Source organism: Sphaerodactylus townsendi, linkage group LG03 (assembly GCF_021028975.2).
Source record: "Sphaerodactylus townsendi isolate TG3544 linkage group LG03, MPM_Stown_v2.3, whole genome shotgun sequence".
Taxonomy (NCBI): domain Eukaryota; kingdom Metazoa; phylum Chordata; class Lepidosauria; order Squamata; family Sphaerodactylidae; genus Sphaerodactylus; species Sphaerodactylus townsendi.
Window position 1 is genome coordinate 24,729,559 of NC_059427.1, and position 18,328 is coordinate 24,747,886.

Here is an 18,328-nt window from a genome sequence, read left to right on the forward strand (position 1 = left end):
AAAGAACCATGGAATAAGAGAATAAGAAGAATGAACCTTCTGCTGCTTGCTTGAAATAATCAATGGAAAAGAGGGGGGGAGGGGGGTGAAAAAGGAAAAAATGTATAGTTGGAACAAACATATTGACTGTAACAAATATAATAATATTCTATACAATAAATTTTTTTTAAAAAAAGAATTATTTTTGTAACAAGCCTGTTTCTGAGGCCTTTGTTTGGCATTCCAAAATGTAGTACTGGAAATAATCTTGATTAGGTGAACTTATCGAGTACCAAAATGCACACACTAGACTTTATGAAGAAAACCTAAGGAATAATGTCCTGTCTCTATGCTTGTTTGACCTCCTGGTGGGAGGAAAAACAAACCAAAAACAGCAAGGTCCCCGATATCGCTGCACCCCTTCCGAAAGTGACTTGCTAGAAATTGCCAGAAACTCTATGTCTTGGCCTATTTACCCTCCCAGATGCTATGGGGGACAGCAGAACTACCTTGCTTCTATTCCAGCCTCTAAAACAAACCAATAAATCTCAATTCAGTGTATGGCACTAAAAAGGAGGGTTTTTTGAAAAACTAACAAAAACAAGGGAGAGCGTGGTGATAACCCTCCTTACCAGTCGGGAAAGGGCAGGATTCAAGTCAAATAAATAATTTTTTGCTGTCCCAATTCTCTTTAAAAATAGTGCAGTAAACTGCAAATGCTCAACAGGGCATCCTGAATTATCAGAAGATTTGTTCCTATGGGGACAGTTTGGCTGCCATTTTGGTTGCCGGAGCAACAGGCCACCAGAAATTATGGCAGTACTCTCACTTGGAGGGAGTTCCTCCTGAGTGCCATCTGTATTCCATTTATGTATGTGTACATAAAACAAATGCTACAAAATCTCCATAAGTCTCCCGTGCTCTCTCCTGGAGCTTCGCACTGTATGGAGAAGTGGGGTGCACAAAACAATCATATGAAATGAAATCAGGATACTCACTAGTTGGCACATCGCTGGACCCTGTGAAGGTGACAAGGAAACAAAAGCAGTATGAAGTAAGGTATAGGCATCCAGATGTCAACTAATCAAAAAACTGTGGGAATGGACCAGAATGCCTAAAAATTGTATTTGATCAAGGAATATTAAGTTTGTATGAACCAAAGATTTCTAAGAATCAAAATGGGGTTTCTGTATAGAGACCAGCAGGCCTGCATGTAACTCCTTTTCAGTTCAGTTCTGGTTGCCACATCTCAAAAAGGATATCGAAGAGAAAGAAAAAGTGCAGAGAAGGGCAACGAGGATGATTGAGGGACTGGAGCACCTTCCTTATGAGAAGAGGCTGCAGTGTTTGGGACTCTTTCGTTTGGAGAGGAGACGTCTGAGGGGGGATATGATTGAAGTCTATAAAATTATGTATGGGGTAGAAAATGTTGACAGAAAGAATTTTTTCTCTCTTTTTCACAATACTAAAACCAGGGGGCATGCATTGAAAATGCTGGGGGGAAGAATTAGGACTAATAAAAGGAAACATTTCTTCACGCAACACATGATTGGCATTTGGAATATGCTGCCACAGGAGGTGGTGATGGCCACTAACCTGGATAGCTTTAAAAAGGGCTTGGACAGATTTATGGAGGAGAAGTTGACCTATGGCTACCAATCTTGATCCTCCTTGATCTCAGATTGCAAATGCCTTAGCAGACCAGGTGCTTGGGAGCAGCAGCAGCAGAAGGCCATTGCTTTCACACTCTGTATGTGAGCTCCCAAAGGCACCTGGTGGGCCACTGCGAGTAGCAGAGTGCTGGACTAGATGGACTCTGGTTTGATCCAGCAGGCTCTTTCTTATGTTCTTTTTCATTAACATAGCCAAATGGAAATTAATAACATTTGGAAACCTCTGGTATTCTGCTACTTGGCTGAATGTTCAGGAGTGGAGGCCAGGAGTGGAAAGAGTAAAGAATATAACTCAGCAGAGGTGTAACTGATAGGGATATTTGCCATTTGGCATAGTTACAAACAGATGCTGCCACCCAAGAGGAGGTAGCATCAACGGGTGTGTCCTTGCAATACGCTTTATTGTTGGCTTTGGTTTAATATAAGAAAGAAGCTTCTGAAGATCCTCTGAAGATGCCAACCACAGATGCAGGCGAAATGTCAGGAGAAAATGCTACCAGAACACGGCCATACAGCCGGGAAACCACACAACACCCCAAAGAAGTTTCTGTTTGCCTGCTATTCTGTCCTCAACTTGTATAAAACTGGGTGGTGAAAATGTTCTCCACACATTCAACCCTTCCATGATTAGTATGAAGAAGGTCCCAGGTGTCTGCTACGCATGGTGCTTGCTTAATGGCCATGTATTTATTATTTGAGTTGGCTCAGCAACCTTATACATTTTTCTTGAGTTACTGTCTCGGGTTTAAACACTGTATCCTGCATCAACTACATGCCTGGTAGTATGTATGTAGTTATTAATCACATGTCTGCTGCTCTGTATGTAGTAAAGGAATCCCTGACTGGAGATTGGTAAGCTTGAGGGCAAGATGTAATCATGACGGCCCCAAGCAGTGGGATAAGGAAGATCTCCCCGCTAGACACAATTAAGTTGGAGCCTGAAAGTTTCTCACCGGCATGAAAGGGAAGAAGAGGAAGTGGGAGACAGTTAGGTGATCAAACGCTTTTCGAGTGCTTTAGAACTGGCTCGAATAAGTTTGGCTCAGGTCTGATTCAGTCACAAAGGCTACTGTAACCAACAACAGAGTCTGTTTACTGAGCAAGGATTGTAGGTCTAACAGTTACCAAATGCTCCCCTATCCCCTCTTGCTACAAGTGTATGCTATGTTCACCTCTAAAACTGGGGCAATCGCCACTGTTGATATGGACACTGGCAGGGACAGACAGAATCCTCAGCTCCTTAACTAATTAATTAATTGTATCATATTTTTATCCCACCCTTTCCCAGAGGGCTCAATGAGGAGTCTCAATGAGGAGTCTCAATGAGGGTGGCATCCCAATTCAGTAGTGAACAAAAAACGTGCAGATGGAAATTCCCCACCATCGAAATCAGCCACAATGAAAATGGAACTGAACAACTGATTTTTAATGACAAGTTTAATGAAAAGAAAAAGAAATCGGCCCTAGCTGCAAAGTGTCTGGTCTTAAGAGTTTTGTGAACACCTCTATAAAGGTTTATGATATTTATAAGAAGGCCAGTGAGCAGGGTGTAGTTTTATGATGTTTATAAGAAGGCCAATGAATAGGGTGGAAAGAACAATACAATCACAACTTACCCAACCAGCTTCTCAGGTTGACGGATTTCATGCTTCCGTGGCGGAAATAGGTGGTGGCAAAGAGCCAGGTTGTGATTAAAGTGAAGACCAAGGCCAGGCCCCGCAGCACGCCTGCAACAGAAAGAATGTGTAGCCCAGCAAAAGCTAATGAGACAGAAGTACTCTAGATAGCAATACAGTAAGACAAAGCCAGGGGTAGAGCTTAATAAAAAAGCAAGAGGCTAAACCCTGCACTGCAATTTAACCAATTCCTGTACATCTCCTTTTTAAAATCATGTTATGAACATAAGAAGAGCTCTGTTGGATCCATCTAATCCAGCACACTTTTCCATACAATGGCCAATAAATTCCCCTGCAGGGCTAAACGAACAGGGCCCAGAGGTCAAGGCTGTCCCCTGTTGATGTCTCCTGGCATTGGTAAGCAAAGGTCTGCTTCCTTTGTAGATAGATGGAGGGCTCCCTGTCAATCACCATGGCAAGCCATTGAGAGTCTTTCTTCTGTATACCTGTCTAATCCCCTCTCTGTGCTCATGACTATCACTATGTTCACTGATGGAATTAGGGCATGCAAGTTCTTTGTGAAGGTGGAGCCAGGTTGGGCTGTGTTATATTTTTTCCAACAAAAAGAATAAAGCCAAATTGTAGCTTCATCCGCCACCTGCCGGTCCTTCTTTGTTTTAGAATGCTCCACTTGGGTCCAAGCGCCTACCTAGTTCTGCTCAGCAAAAATAAAACGACCTGCAGACATTTTAAAAAGATCTGTTTTGGTTTTTTTGTGTTCCCACAGTGTGGAGAACACAAGGGTTGCCAGCAAAAACGATTCTGCTTTCCCGCCTGCTGGCCGACGCAGCTCTGATCAATTTCAGAGTTGCGCCTGCCATTTTGTGTGCTGCTGCAGAGAGTCTTCTGCCTCTGCCATTTGGTGAAGGTTCCCCACAGAGGTTTCCTCTGCTTGTGTAACCCCCATGCTTAGAATGGGTTGACCCAGAAAGGGGTGGAGACTCAAAGCAGCAGGAGGCTGCAGAGCATTTTGGAGGAGACAAGGCTACCAGGCTCGGACCCTGATTTCTATAAGCCCTTAACCCTTGTTAAGGGTTTTTGTGGTTGTAATGGGTGAGAATTCTCCTGGAAACCTTCATCATGTTGAATCCAGTTCATCAAGCCCTTGGAGTCTTCAGGAGCCAATCCACTTGCAAAGAAGAATTGGACTTGGCAGTATCAATAGACTGTAAATATAAGGAGTTGAAAATGCAACCTGAACAGGACCTTGAAGTGTGATGTTAAATGTTGATGTTATACGTTATGTGTTAAGAAAGTAAACCATTTTGGTTTTTAAAAAATTGTTGCAAACTCATTCCAAGTTCTGCCCCACAGAACCCACAAGCTGAGGTTACACTTGCAGCTCATCTGCACATGATTTCTGTGTACAAAGTAGATGAATAATTTTTTCCTAGCGATCCTGTGCCCTTGTCATCCCCCCATTTTTGTTTTCAGAGGTATCTTTGCAAAGCTATGATGACAATATGCACATATTTCAGCTTCTCTAATCATGACATTGTAGCAGATATGCTCCTGAAAACCCACAAACGAAAAGGAAAAAACAGGCCATTTTCTGTGGTGGCACCTCGCCTGTAGAAGGCCATGCCCCTTGAGGCTCGCCTGTTGCCCACTTTATTATAAACACCAGGTCAAAACACTTCTGTTTCCCCAGGCTTTTAATGAGAGGTCACCTCATTTCAGATTTTAAAATGACCTGCTTCTTTTTTATGCATAGTTTTTCAATGTCTAGTGCCTTGTTTTTTTATTATTATTGTTGTTGTAGATTTCACAGCTGCCAGATCTTTAGCTGGTTGTTGGCCTTCATTACAATTCGAGCCTCACCCAGAGGCCTAGGAAGTTGTAATGTATCAGCGTAGTATTCGTGCGGATCCCAGCAGGGTTGCCTTCTGAATTTGACAGATGTTAATTTTGTCAATTCGAAGGTGTTTCAAGTGCTGCCCTAGTGTTTTTGGGATGGGGCCCAGCGTGCCGATTACCACTGGGACGACCTCAGCTGGTTTGTGCCATAGATGCTGAAGCTCTATTATTATTATTGTTATTATTGTTGTTGTTGTTGTTATTATTGTTGTTGTTGTTGTTGTTGTTGTCTTTATTATTATTAATTAAACTTATATACTGCCCTCCCCTGGAGGGCTCAGGGCAGTGCACAACATGAATATAATAGATAGAGCGCAATATAAAATAATTAAACAACCATAAATAAATAAACATAGGCTCTATAATATTAAAATACTAACCCCATTAAAATACAGCGTTCCAAGTTACCAATTCCAAGTTACCAATTTTAATGGCTTGTTTTCATAGTGTTACATTGTCTAATTTTAAGCCACCTTGAGCAGGATGCTGAATAGGAGGCACAGAAATATCCCAAATAAACAAAATAATTAGTGGAGGAAGAAAGCCAAGTGAGAGGAGAAACAGCTGACTTGTCTCCCAGTTCAGCAACAGCTTTAATGGCAAAGGCAGGAATCCTTCCGTAAGCCAAAATCCACTGCCCATTTCTCTTTCAATAATCTAGCCTGTTAGTTACGGTGCTCAGAGACAGCTTGAAAGTTGAATGAAGCAATGGGACTTTATGAGGAAATATCAGCTCAAAAGATATTTACAACTGGGGAAAAGCTGGTTCCCACACCCCAGGAAGCTCTCAAGGTCCTTGTAACTTCATTGACCCAAATTAATGAATATCCGCTAAGGCACAGGAGGGTGGTTAATATTTCAGTGCTTGTTGGGGCACAATGTTCTTTTCCTGACGTAAAAGAACTCTGACTGAAGGAAGGATTTATATAAACACTTATTGTGAAAATGTCAAGGGATCACTCCCTAACAAGGCAACAGGTAACCGTCTGCCCACAAAGTCAGTTCATTCGTTCATTTGTTCGTTCGTTCGATCTTTCGTTCGATCTTTCGTTCGATCTTTCGTTCGATCTTTCGTTCGATCGTTCCTTTCGTTCCTTCGTTCCTTCGTTCCTTTCTTTCTTATGATTTTATAGAATATTATTTGTATTATGCTGGATTTCTTAGTGCCTAGAATTGTACTCAAGAAAAGATCTGTTTTCTTTTCCATTGTTTGTATAGTTTTTCTTTTTTCCCCCTTTCTGATATAATGAAAAAATAAAAACCTTTACCAAAAAGAAAAGAAAACTCACACCAACAAGAGGGATTAAACACCTGTAAGAATCATCCAGATAAGCAAACAATAGCATGTTGTGCAGCCCTGAACTTCCCATTGCTACCTGAAAACTGCCACTCATAGATGAGTGCAGGTAGGAGGGCAGTGCAGGTAGAAAAGTTACTTTCCCTGCATCCCTATGGTGTTTTATTGTATTCGCCAGGCACTGGTGATCCTGTACATGCTGGGGTACAGTGGGAACGCCATCCGAAAAACAGAATGGGAAGAGGAGGTCAGAATGAATGGCCAAGAATACTTGCAGAGCAATTCCTATGCAGTTAACTGTAGTCTAATTCCATGGATTTCTCTGGTAACGTTCTCTTTTAATCCTTTTCTTACCTGCCAGTCGCATCCTTCCACTCTAGAACAGTGAACAAAATTCCAGAGGTTTTTCAAAGGTGATTAGATAACCTGATGAAAATAAAAAGGCACAAGATGTTAGGTGAAAGAAGAACAGAAGAAGAGTTTGGATTTATGCCCCACTTTTCTCAACTATAAGGAGTCTCATGGCAGCTTGCAAGCTCCTTTTTCTTCCTCTTCCCACAACAAACACCTTGTGAAGTAGGAGAGGCTAAGAGAGTTTTGTGAGGCTAACCCAAGGTTACCTACCCAGTAGGCTTCATGTGCAGGAGCGGGGAAACAAATCCAGTTCTCCTCATGAGTGGCAGACTCTTATCTGGATAACTGGAGTGGGGAATCAAACGTGGTTCTCCAGATTAGAATCCACTTACTCTTAACCACTACACCACACTGGAAAGGGATAGTGTAAGGAAAATTGAATGTATTTACTTCATGAACAGGGGGGAATAGGGAGGGAGTAAGCAAAGGAGCTCTGTGGCTTTTGTGTCTTGATGTTCTGTGGCTTGCCTGATATTCTGATAGGTGTTACTAATAAATAATGATATCCAATCCTCATCCATTGTTCAATTATGCTTTTGAACCAGAATAAAACTGAAATCCAGTGGCCCCCTCAAAGACTTAAAATTTATTTCAACATGAGGGTTTTTCAAAAGTCGACATTTAATTCATCACATGCTAGAATAAATATTGTTATTTTTTAAGGTGCCACAAAATTTCTGTTTCCTATTCTGCTGAATACTAACAAGGGTGTCCCTCTGGACTTAAAACCAGGCTGGTCTCGCAATCCTGGCTGTAGAATTCCAGCACAGAATGGGTTATCTGACTTTAAAATGGCAGGAAGGCTACCACACAACATTTTACATTTTTGATGCTGTCTACTATCTGTCAGTCCATTTTTCCTGTCCTGCCTTTTCTTGAAGGAGCTCAGGGCAATGTACACAGGTCTTCTCCCCTTTTACTCCAACAACAACCCTGTAAGGTGGGATAGGATGGGAGTGATAATATCTGGCCCAAAGTCACCCACACAGTTTCAAGGCAAAGGCTGACTTGCAAACTTGCAAACTAGTCCCTCCAGACATCCCTTTAATAGCCATTTGATCTGTAAATAATTATCAAGATGTCCTTGCCATGAAAAGCTGAAATTGCAGAATTAAAGAACAATGCAAACAACTAATGAAGACAAAAGTACACTATAAACAGCTGAAATTACAGAATTTAAAGAACAATGCAAACAATTAACAAAGACAAAGGTATACCATAAACAGCTGAAATTACGGAATTAAAGAACAATGCAAACAACTAAGACAAAGGTATACCATAAACAGAAGGAGAACTACAAGATATAAGAAAATACAGTAAAAGTAGATGATACCTACAATAATAATTGATGTTGACTGCAATCCTATTCAATTATAAAAGGTTCCCTCCTGGACTTCTAAAATGGTAAATTAAGAAGCAGACTGAATAATTTTAAAGTTCCACAGTTTCTGTTTCAGATTATGTTTAAGGTTCTCCCTTTTTCAACCTTTTCTGGTCTTCATTCAATGAAGCCTTCCCAGCTTAACAATGTATTTCCTTTTTCCTGAAGGAAAAAGCTTCCAGTTTCTGAAAAGCTCCCACATATCTCTTCCCACAGATCTTCCTTTTTTAGCTTATCAGACCCCTCCTATCTTACCTGATGGAAAACTACAGCTGGAAACCCAAAAGTTCCCTGGATACCTCACAGATTACATGCACGTCCTGGGGAGCTTCAAGAACAGTTCTTTATTCGATAGCTTTAAAAGGTGTTTGGACAGATTTATAAAGGAGAAGTCGATCTATGGCTACCAATCTTGATCCTCCTTGATCTGAGATTGCAAATGCCTTAGCAGACCAGGTGCTCAGCAGCAGCAGCAGCAGAAGGCCATTGCTTTCACATCCTGCAGGTGAGTCCCAAAGGCACCTGGTGGGCCACTGCGAGTAGCAGAGGGCTGGACTAGATGGACTCTGGTCTGATCCAGGGGGAAGAATTAGGACTAATAAAAGGAAACATTTCTTCACGCAACACATGATTGGTGTTTGGAATATGCTGCCACAGGAGGGGGTGATGGCCACTAACCTGAATAGCTTTAAAAAGGGCTTGGGCAGATTTATGGAGGAGAAGTCGATCTATGGCTACCAATCTTGATCCTCCTTGATCTGAGATTGCAAATGCCTTAGCAGACCAGGTGCTCAGCAGCAGCAGCAGCAGAAGGCCATTGCTTTCACATCCTGCACGTGAGCTCCCAAAGGCACCTGGTGGGCCACTGCGAGTAGCAGAGGGCTGGACTAGATGGACTCTGGTCTGATCCAGCAGGCTTGTTCTTACGTTCTTATGTTATTGGCTGAGCTCTCTCAAAACCAACATATAATTTGTCATTCTCCTAGCGGGACAAACTGAAAGTCTGTCATAAAACCTTTGATTGGCCAGTTTTTGCCTAGCTGAAAAAGTGGAGTTCCTCTTGTAACATGGACATGCCAATTTGACGTCTTGTGGCTTTGACTTTGATAGTTATTTCAGCCTTGCAAGATACGGCAAAGACCCAGCATCTGGGCTGTTTTCATTCCTTACTGGCTGATTGGAGTACCAGTCTTATCTGACGAAGAGACCTTTGATCCTTGAAAGTTCATTCCCTGAAAACGTGAGGGTCTCTAAGGAGTGAGTTGAGTGAGATCTATCCTTCTACTGCAGACCAATACAGCTACCCTCTGAAACCAGTGGTGGGATCCAAAATTTTTAGTAACAGGTTCCCATGGTGGTGGGATTCAAACAGTGGCGTAGCGCCAATGGGGCTGGGCGGGGCACGACGGGGCATGGCCGGGCATTCTGGGGGCGGGGCATCGCTGGGCGGAGCTGTGGCAAGGATGATGCCGCTGCGCCGGTCCTTGGGCGGGAAACGAATGCACGCAGGTGCAGTCTGCCACGCACCTCCTGCTAGACTGCTTCAAGTTCTGCGCGCTACTGCTGAGGAGCGGAGGAGGGGCGTAACTAAGACAAAAATCACATGGCAAAATCACCCATTAGTAACCCCCTCTCGGCACACACAAATAATTAGTAACCTACTCTCGGGAACCTGTGAGAACCTGCTGGATCCCACCTCTGTCTGAAACCAGTCTTAGGTCCCTTCCGAACGTGCAGAATAATGTACTTTCAATCCACTTTCAATGCAATTTGCAGCTGGATTTTACTCTGTGGAATAGCAAAATTCATTTGCAAACAATTGTGAAAATGGATTGAAAGTATATTATTCTGCATGTGCAGAAGGGGTATAATATAATGGACCGGTCACCTTTTACCACCCACCCACTCACTCAGCCACTGAAGGAGTAAACAACAGAGCCTCTTTAAAAATGAAGGGAAACTCTGTTGAGGGGGCTTGGAGGTAACACAGCAGGCACTACGCCATTTAAACTAGCCAAAGACATGCTGGCACTTTTGGTAACATGAAAAACAGATTTTTAACTTTATTTTGACAGAAATGGCATTTCTGCTCAGATGGCACAGAGAGGTTTCATAAGCATGCGGTTTCAGATAGTCTCTTACTTCACAGATTTTCTCAAGCAGTTTCACTGACACATGCAGGTGGCCCACTGAGGGTACTTTCCCCTCTTACTAAAGTCTTATGCTTCTTAGCTACTAGTACACCCACGGTCCCACACTACCAGTTGGAGCTTAGAGGACTCTTGGCTCCCTAGCCTTCCTCTTACTGGTCCCTATTTGGGTTTCACTACCCCTCTGGACTTCACTCCCAGACTGGATGGAACTGTGTACTGACAGACGCGCTCTGTCTGGTTACTGAGCTGCGGGTCACCTTCCACAGTCTCAGATCCCAATAAGCTTAGCAAAGCTTCACACTGCTCAAACAGCTCCTGCTGACAAAGTCATACTTCTCTTCTGATCATGATCCAAAAGCTCAAGAATCTAAGTTTTCCTCTCATAGACTGTTCTTGTTTTTATATATCCAGCACTTCTAGCTCCCCCTACCTAAGGCTGTAGGCAAACTGCGCCTCTGCCAGCCAATCAGGTGGCATCTCCATATAAGGAGCGTGCTTTACACATTTGCTTGCTGTTGCTAAGGCCAGCTAATCTGCACCTTAACAAACACATTAACCCTTCAGTGTGGGCTGATCCGTCACAAGGGGCCTTATAGTATATCTACTAAATACCAGCTGACTCTGTTGAGAGAGAGTGCTGGTATTTGCAAGTTTATTCCACACTCAGTCATAAAAGGGTTAACTCAGAGGTGGGATCCAACCAGTTCTCACCACTTCTCTAGGAGTGGTTACTAATTTTTTCTATTTCTCGCAAGAAGCAAAGGTTTAGACTTCTTTATTTTCTCCTGCTGAAACATTCTCACCCTCTGTCCGTTAGGTCACAGCAGGCTCCAGCCAAACCCTTGAATAAGCCCAGCCCTGAAAGGGGATATTTTTTGGGTTTGGTACTTGCACAATGGGTGGAAGACTCCCTGCCTATCTTAGCTTCCTGTTTAGCAACCTGTGAGGGCCAGCTACAGGTCTTAGATGGAACAGGATGGATTTCTCTCCTATTATGTCCTATTAATCCAAAGACATGGCGTCTAAACTAGTCACATGGGTTAGAGACAAACTTCTATTTATTTGTTTTTTCAACAGGAGATTCATGGCAATACGATTGAAAGATGGTTTCCTGGAGCATCTGCCTGTGGCTTTTTAGTCATTGAACTAAATGTTGGTTATACAATGTAATAAGTACATACATCTCGCTGTTCCAGAAACCGATGAGGAGAAAAACCCTTCCAAAAAGGATACCAGCCTGTCTGACTGGCACTACTTGTGAAAGTGAAAGGCCTATGATTTCTCCTCCAAAGAAGAAGAAGAGCTTGGATTTATATCCCCCCTTTCTCTCCTGCAGGAGACTCAAAGGGGCTGACAATCTCCTTGCCCTTTCCCCCTCACAACAAACACCCTGTGAGGTAGGTGGGGCTGAGAGAGCTCCGAGAAGCTGTGACTAGCCCAAGGTCACCCAGCTGGCGTGTGTGGGAGTGTACAGGCTAATTTGAATTCCCCAGATAAGCCTCCGCAGCTCAAGTGGCAGAGCTGGGAATCAAACCCGGTTCCTCCAGATTAGATATATGAGCTCTTAACCTCCTACGCCACTGCTGCTCCTTGAAAGGCTCCACAGAGAAAGGCTCCACAGAGCTTACTGAGAACTGCCTTCCATACTATTTCATAGCAATAGTCCTTGTGTTTGACCAGACTTCCCTAATTCTTAGGTAGGAAAGCCTTTTACAATCTTCCAATCTGAGACTCTTACCAGAGATTAACTCTTTACAATCCAAATACATCTTTTATTACTGAACTATGGTCTCTTTGGAGGGATGGTTGCGACTCCTCCTTTTTCTCTCTTTTTGGTGTGCCTCTTATTGGTTCTTTGTTGGAGATACAAACAATAGCACCATTCGGCGAGTTGTTCAACCGGATGTCCGGCTACATTATGACCAGTTCCCTGTTAGCTTAAACAAAAGGTTGCTCAACCAACTGAGGCAAGCAGGCTTGCTATCCACATCTTATCTAAACAAGGATGCTGGAATGTAGCATAGCAGATAAAGGTGATATTTGGCTTTTAAATGATCAAAGTACATTGCATCTCTGTGTTATCAGAAATGTTTATGGAGTCCTTTAAAGAAGGTCAGTATTATTGACACTCCTAAGGCAAGTGGAAAGCTGAGAAACCTGCCACTCACTGGCGAGTTCACAGCTACAGTAAAATTTGAATCGAAGACGTGCCAGGTTACAACTCATATTTTTAGCTACTACACTAAGCACAAGCCCTGGATGGCCCAGGTTAGCCTGATCTTGTCAGAGCTTAGAAGATAAGAAGGAGTACCCTGGTTAGAACTTAGATGGAGACCACCAAGGAATATGAGGGTGGCTATGCAGAAGAAGACAATAACAAGTCACCTCTGTTAATCTCTTGCCTGGAAAACTGTACTGGGTTGCCATAAGTCAGCTACAACCTGACAGCACCTTACACACCCACGAACAATAAGGACACAACAACATTAAAAGAACCCTGCTGGATCGGACCTGTGCTCCATACAGCCCAGCAATGTACTTCACAGTTCCCTTAGAAGGCCAACCAATAGGGCAGAGATGTTGCCCCCTAGCACTGATATTCAGAGGTTCACTGCTTGTGACTGTGGAGGTTCTCTTTATTCACCACAGCTAGTAGCCCTTGCTGGACCTCTCCTCCATGAATCCATTTACAATGCTTTTAAAGTAATCTATCAATCCGGCTGTAAATTCCATAAAAACCTTACAGTCCTAAGTAGAGTTAGTCCCTTCTAAGCCCACTGAAGTCAATGCTGTTAAAACATGTATCTCTGCATAGGACTGCCCAGTTAATTGCTCAGTGAGTAACAATGCCAGCCATAGAAGTGAGTGAAATGTTAGGAACAAAAACTACCAGGCTGTGGCCACGCAGCCTGGAAAACCCACAACATACATCTCGCTGATCCAGAAACTGGTGAGGAAAAAAACCCTTTCCAAAAGGATACCAGTCTGTTTGACTGACAGTACTTGGGAAATTGAAAGGCCTATGATTTCTTTTCCAAAGATAACCTGAAAGCAGAGGCGTAGCTGGGCCAAACTGCGCCTGGTGTGCAGTGTGGTTTTTCTGCCCCGCAATGCCCCTCCCGCCCCCGCCCCCACCCCACTTCCCACACTTACCTTAATTCCTTTTCTTTTTCTAGTACTTTTTCAGTCTGAAAAAAGCGGCCTCTTCACAGTTCAGGCTAAAAACTGCCTGAGGAACTATACTTCCCAGGAGACCTCAAGGTCTCCCAGGAACTGTAGTTCCTCAGGCAGTTTTTAGCCTGAACTGTAAATAGGCTGCTTTTTTCAGACTGAAAAAGTACTAGAAAAAGAAAAGGAACTAAGGTAAATGTGGGAAGGGGATGAGGGTGAGGGGGAGGGGGAGGGTGGGCGCAGGGAAAAGGGGGAGGGCCAGGGGGCGATTTTCCACCCCCAGGCATGTGCCCGGTGCACAACGCACCCCCTGTCCCCTTGCCGCTCCACCACTGCCTGAAAGGCTCCACAGACGGGGGGTAGGTGGCAGCAGGAGCGCCCTGTCACAGAGCAGGAAATGGCAAGCCCCAGAAGGCCGTGCTCCTGCAGCCGCACGTGCCTGCGCGGGAGGCTGCCGCACTGCGTTGCGCCCCAGAAGGCAGTGCGGCAGCCTCCCAAAAATCGGGATAATTTCAATAACCTGCGGGACGCGGGACAAATTGTTTGAAGGCGGGACTGTCCCACCAAAAGCGGGACGTCTGGTCAGCCTGGGAAACAACCATGTGCAACACTCTGGGCTATGTGGAGGAAACTGGGATAGAAGTGTGAAAAATAATTGAACAAGATGGTTAGTGTGCCTCCTATGTGCCAGTGGTTAGGAGTAGTGAACACTGATCTGCAGAACTGGGTTTGATCGCATCCTCATTCACATAAGCAGTGGACTCTAATCTGGTGAACCAGGTTTGTTTCTCTCTACTCTTCTATATGAAGTCTTCTGGATGACCTTGAGCTAGTCATAGTTCTCTCAAAACTCTCTCAGCCCCACCTACCTCACAAGGTGCCTGTTGTGGGGACAGAAAGGGACAAGGGTTTGTAAGCCATTTTGAGAATCTTTGCAGGTGAGAAAAGTGGGGTATAAATCCAAATGCCTCTCCTTCTTCTCTTCTATGTGGCAGTGAAAAAGATGTACAGTTGTGGGGGTTCTAGCAACACACATTTACAGACCTCCAGACTGTGTTGGTTTAACAGCACATGGTAAAGTTGTGCAACAACCAGCTGCCAACTTTCTGTAGAATTCGGCCCTGGGATAACTACACCCGGAAAAGTTTCACCTGTTGTGAATGTTTAAAAATATTTAACATTTAAGATTATATGGAAGGATACCAAGAGCAAAAATCATGTAACAGTAACAATTTAGTGCTGTCAAGTCACAGTTGAGTTAGGCTGACCCTTCATAGGGTTTTCAAAGCATGAGATGAACAGAGTTGGTTTGCTTTTGTTTTCCACTGTTTAGCTGATCTTCCTTGGTGGGCTCCCATACAGATAGTCACCATGGCTGACTCTATTTAACTTCTAAGCCCTGACAAGCTCAGGTTAGCCAGAGATATTCAGGCTGCTTAAAACTGATCTAACTACCTTTATTAGGACCAGCTAAAATACACGCTACAGGGGTCAGTGCTATCAGTCACAGATTGTCATGCCCTTATATAAACCAGTGGTGCGACCGCACTTGGAGTACTGTGTTCAGTTCTGGTCGCCACATCTCAAAAAGGATATCAAAGAGATAGAAAAAGTGCAGAGAAGGGCAACGAGGATGTTTGAGGGATTGGAGCGCCTTCCTTATGAAGAGAGGCTGCAGCATTTAGGACTCTTTAGTTTGGAGAGGAGACGTCTGAGGGGGGATATGATTGAAGTCTATAAAAGTATGCAAGGGGTAGAAAATGTTGACAGAGAGACATTTTTCTCTTTCTCACAATACTAGAACCAGAGGGCATACATTGAAAATGCTGGGGGGAAGAATAAGGACTAATAAAAGGAAACTAACCTGGATAGCTTTAAAAAGGGCTTGGACAGATTTATGGAGAAGTCGATCTATGGCTACCAATCCTGATCCTCCTTGATCTGAGATTGCAAATGCCTTAGCAGACCAGGTGCTCAGGAGCAACAGCCGCAGAAGGCCATTGCTTTCACATCCTGCATGTGAGCTCCCAAAGGCACCTGGTGGGCCACTGCGAGTAGCAGAGAGCTGGACTAGATGGACTCTGGTCTGATCCAGCTGGCTTGTTCTTATGTTCTAATCAGAACACAGATATATCTTTGGGGTATGATACCTACTGTGACTTCCCTTTTTGGCTGTGAACTTCTGCTGCGAACTTAATAGGAAAACTTTCCTCTCTCTCATCATGTCTTGATGCTACTCTGGAGAGGCACCATTGACTGATTTCTGACGGAGGTGTTTGTAACTGAACCATTAAAGGGGACAGTATTAAAAAAAGATAGCAAACATCACTGCAGCAGGTGCCAATGACTTGTAGTATATGAGTTTGGCCCATTTTTCATGTAGCGTCTGTCATGACAAGAGGACCTTTAAGAGGGATTTTGTGTGGGTTATTCATTTCAGAAACATTCAATAAAGGAGAGTCTTTATCTGCTATTCTCCAGGGTGGCATTGTTCAATATGTTGAACATGGCTTGTTTAAACAAATAAAAGGTGTTTTCGTCATCTTACAGAATTGGTGAGAGCCGGCTGTTTTACTGATTTGCTGTTCCAGGAAGAAATGATTTTAAAAAAAAACCTTCAAAGTTCTGAAGAAGGAAATACCAAAATGACTTATCCTATCTGAATGAAACCTTGTCTCAGCTTCTAATCTTACCTATTTCATCATTTGCTGGGAGGATGTTGGACAGGATGTCAGGCATATCCTGACTGTACATAAAAATTAGGGCTTTTATGCAAACACGCTGTTTGGACAACCAAAAGGCACCTCTGTCTTCGGAAAACAGAGTAACAATTTCTGCCGGTTCTATCCTCTCACATCAGACCCACACTTTACTCCCTTATGCTATTCCTGGGGGTCCACTGAACAAATTGGGGGGGGGAGCTCAGTTGGTTGTCCTAGAAGTCCTATTTTGTGAGGTCCTTCCATAAGTATATCTTGTTGGGTGCGGGTCTTTTTTGCTCAATTTGATCTTAAGCAACTTGATAACAGGCACAGATCTTTTTCCTGCTACGAAAACACAATGACGGAGAATAGCTATGCTCATAGATTCCTGGTTCTGATAACCTATTCCAGCTCCAGATCGACACCCTCTCCAGCCACATTCACACCAGACTACAACAACAAAGGGGATATTCCGAGGTGCTTCATTGCCAAAGGCGTTTGTCTTGAGGAAGGCCCTGCGTTTGTTGAAGGGAATACAGATATTAAAAAAGCACAGCCAGTTTGAGTCTTGCGTTGTGCCCTCTGTGGAGGCAGGCACTGCCTGCAGCATCCTGTGTCTCTTGTCTAGGAGATGGGAACAGGATCCAAAGTGCTGAACTAGCACAATCTCAGTGCAAAAAATAAGCAAAAATATGTTAATTGAAAGGGGACAATTCTGCTTAGGACTGCACTGGTCGCCTCTGCAACTAGCTCTGCCAGCACATGACCTTTGATCCAATACTGTAGAAGGAGATTAGGATTCTGCGCTCAGACTATGTGAATTCTAAGTGACAGGGGTCCCTTTTCACAAAGGGCAGGAGGCTGGCCTCACCCCCAAGATCAAGTGAAACCCTCACTTCAAGAGGTAGATTGTGGGTACAAATGAGAATGAACGTGACAAGTTCCCCCGTTCGGTTGGAATATCACCATTTCAGTTTTGCTGCACGCTTCTGAGAAATGAACCCATAAAGCCATTATTTTTGCACCATTTTGGTTCCAAAGATGAATCTCCCCCTAAAGCTGTTAGCGTTTTTGGAATGTTAATTCTGCACCAGCTGCACCTCGATGGCATAAATAAACATGCCACAAAAAGAATAATCAATGAGAGCAACAATACCGAACCGATAATAATTCCTTTTTCTTATTAAGGAGATTTTGGTACAGCCCTTCTTCCAAGGTACTCAAGGTGACATTAAGAACATAAGAACTAGCCTGCTGGATCAGACCAGAGTCCATCTAGTCCAGCTCTCTGCTACTCGCAGTGGCCCACCAGGTGCCTTTGGGAGCTCACATGCAGGAGGTGAAAGCAATGGCCTTCTGCGGCTGTTGCTCCTGAGCACCTGGACTGTTAAGGCATTTGCAATCTCAGATCAAAGAGGATCAAGATTGGTAGCCATAAATCGACTTCTCCTCCATAAATCTGTCCAAGCCCCTTTTAAAGCTATCCAGGTTAGTGGCCATCACCACCTCCTGTGGCAGCATATTCCAAACACCAATCACGCGTTGCGTGAAGAAGTGTTTCCTTTTATTAGTCCTAATTCTTCCCCCCAGCATTTCCAATGAATGCCCCCTGGTTTATCATTCTATCTCCCTCAATCCCATACCGACACCAATGTTGCGAGGTAGATTAAGCTGAAAATCAATGACTGGTCCCGGGTCATTCAAAAAACGTCACAGCAGAGTGGGGAACTGAACTCGCAGAGTGGGAATCCCATTTTACCATTGCCTTTCTCCCGTTTTCTTTTCCTCTTTGCATCCCCTTTGAAGTGCTTGCAGACTTTTCCCCTTTCCTTTTTGTCCCACCCATTTTCTTTGTTCCCTCCCACCTTCAGTGTTCTGACCTCTTGAAACCCCCTCCCCTTTCATTCTCTTTCACTCACCTGCCTACTTCTGTTTCTCTCTGGAAGAGTCTGTGCCACCTTAGTTGTTCACACTGCCACATTTTTTCTGCTCCCCTCCCCTATTTTCAGTTTTTTCTGTTGACAT

General features: G+C 43.8%; 1 protein-coding gene across 1 annotated transcript in view; it reads right to left on the reverse strand.

Moving 5' to 3' along the window:
• Positions 1-18,237, reverse strand: part of FAM3D (FAM3 metabolism regulating signaling molecule D) — a 34,222-nt gene extending 15,985 nt beyond the window's left edge. The window contains exons 1-5 of the mRNA XM_048487315.1: positions 18,223-18,237; positions 8,234-8,292; positions 6,837-6,908; positions 3,269-3,379; positions 978-998 (exon numbers count right to left, since the gene is read on the reverse strand). Of these exons, the coding sequence (XP_048343272.1) occupies positions 978-998; positions 3,269-3,379; positions 6,837-6,849 (145 nt within the window). The 5' untranslated portion in view covers positions 6,850-6,908; positions 8,234-8,292; positions 18,223-18,237. The remainder of the gene's footprint in view (positions 1-977; positions 999-3,268; positions 3,380-6,836; positions 6,909-8,233; positions 8,293-18,222) is intronic.
• Between the last annotated feature and the right edge of the window lie 91 nt (positions 18,238-18,328).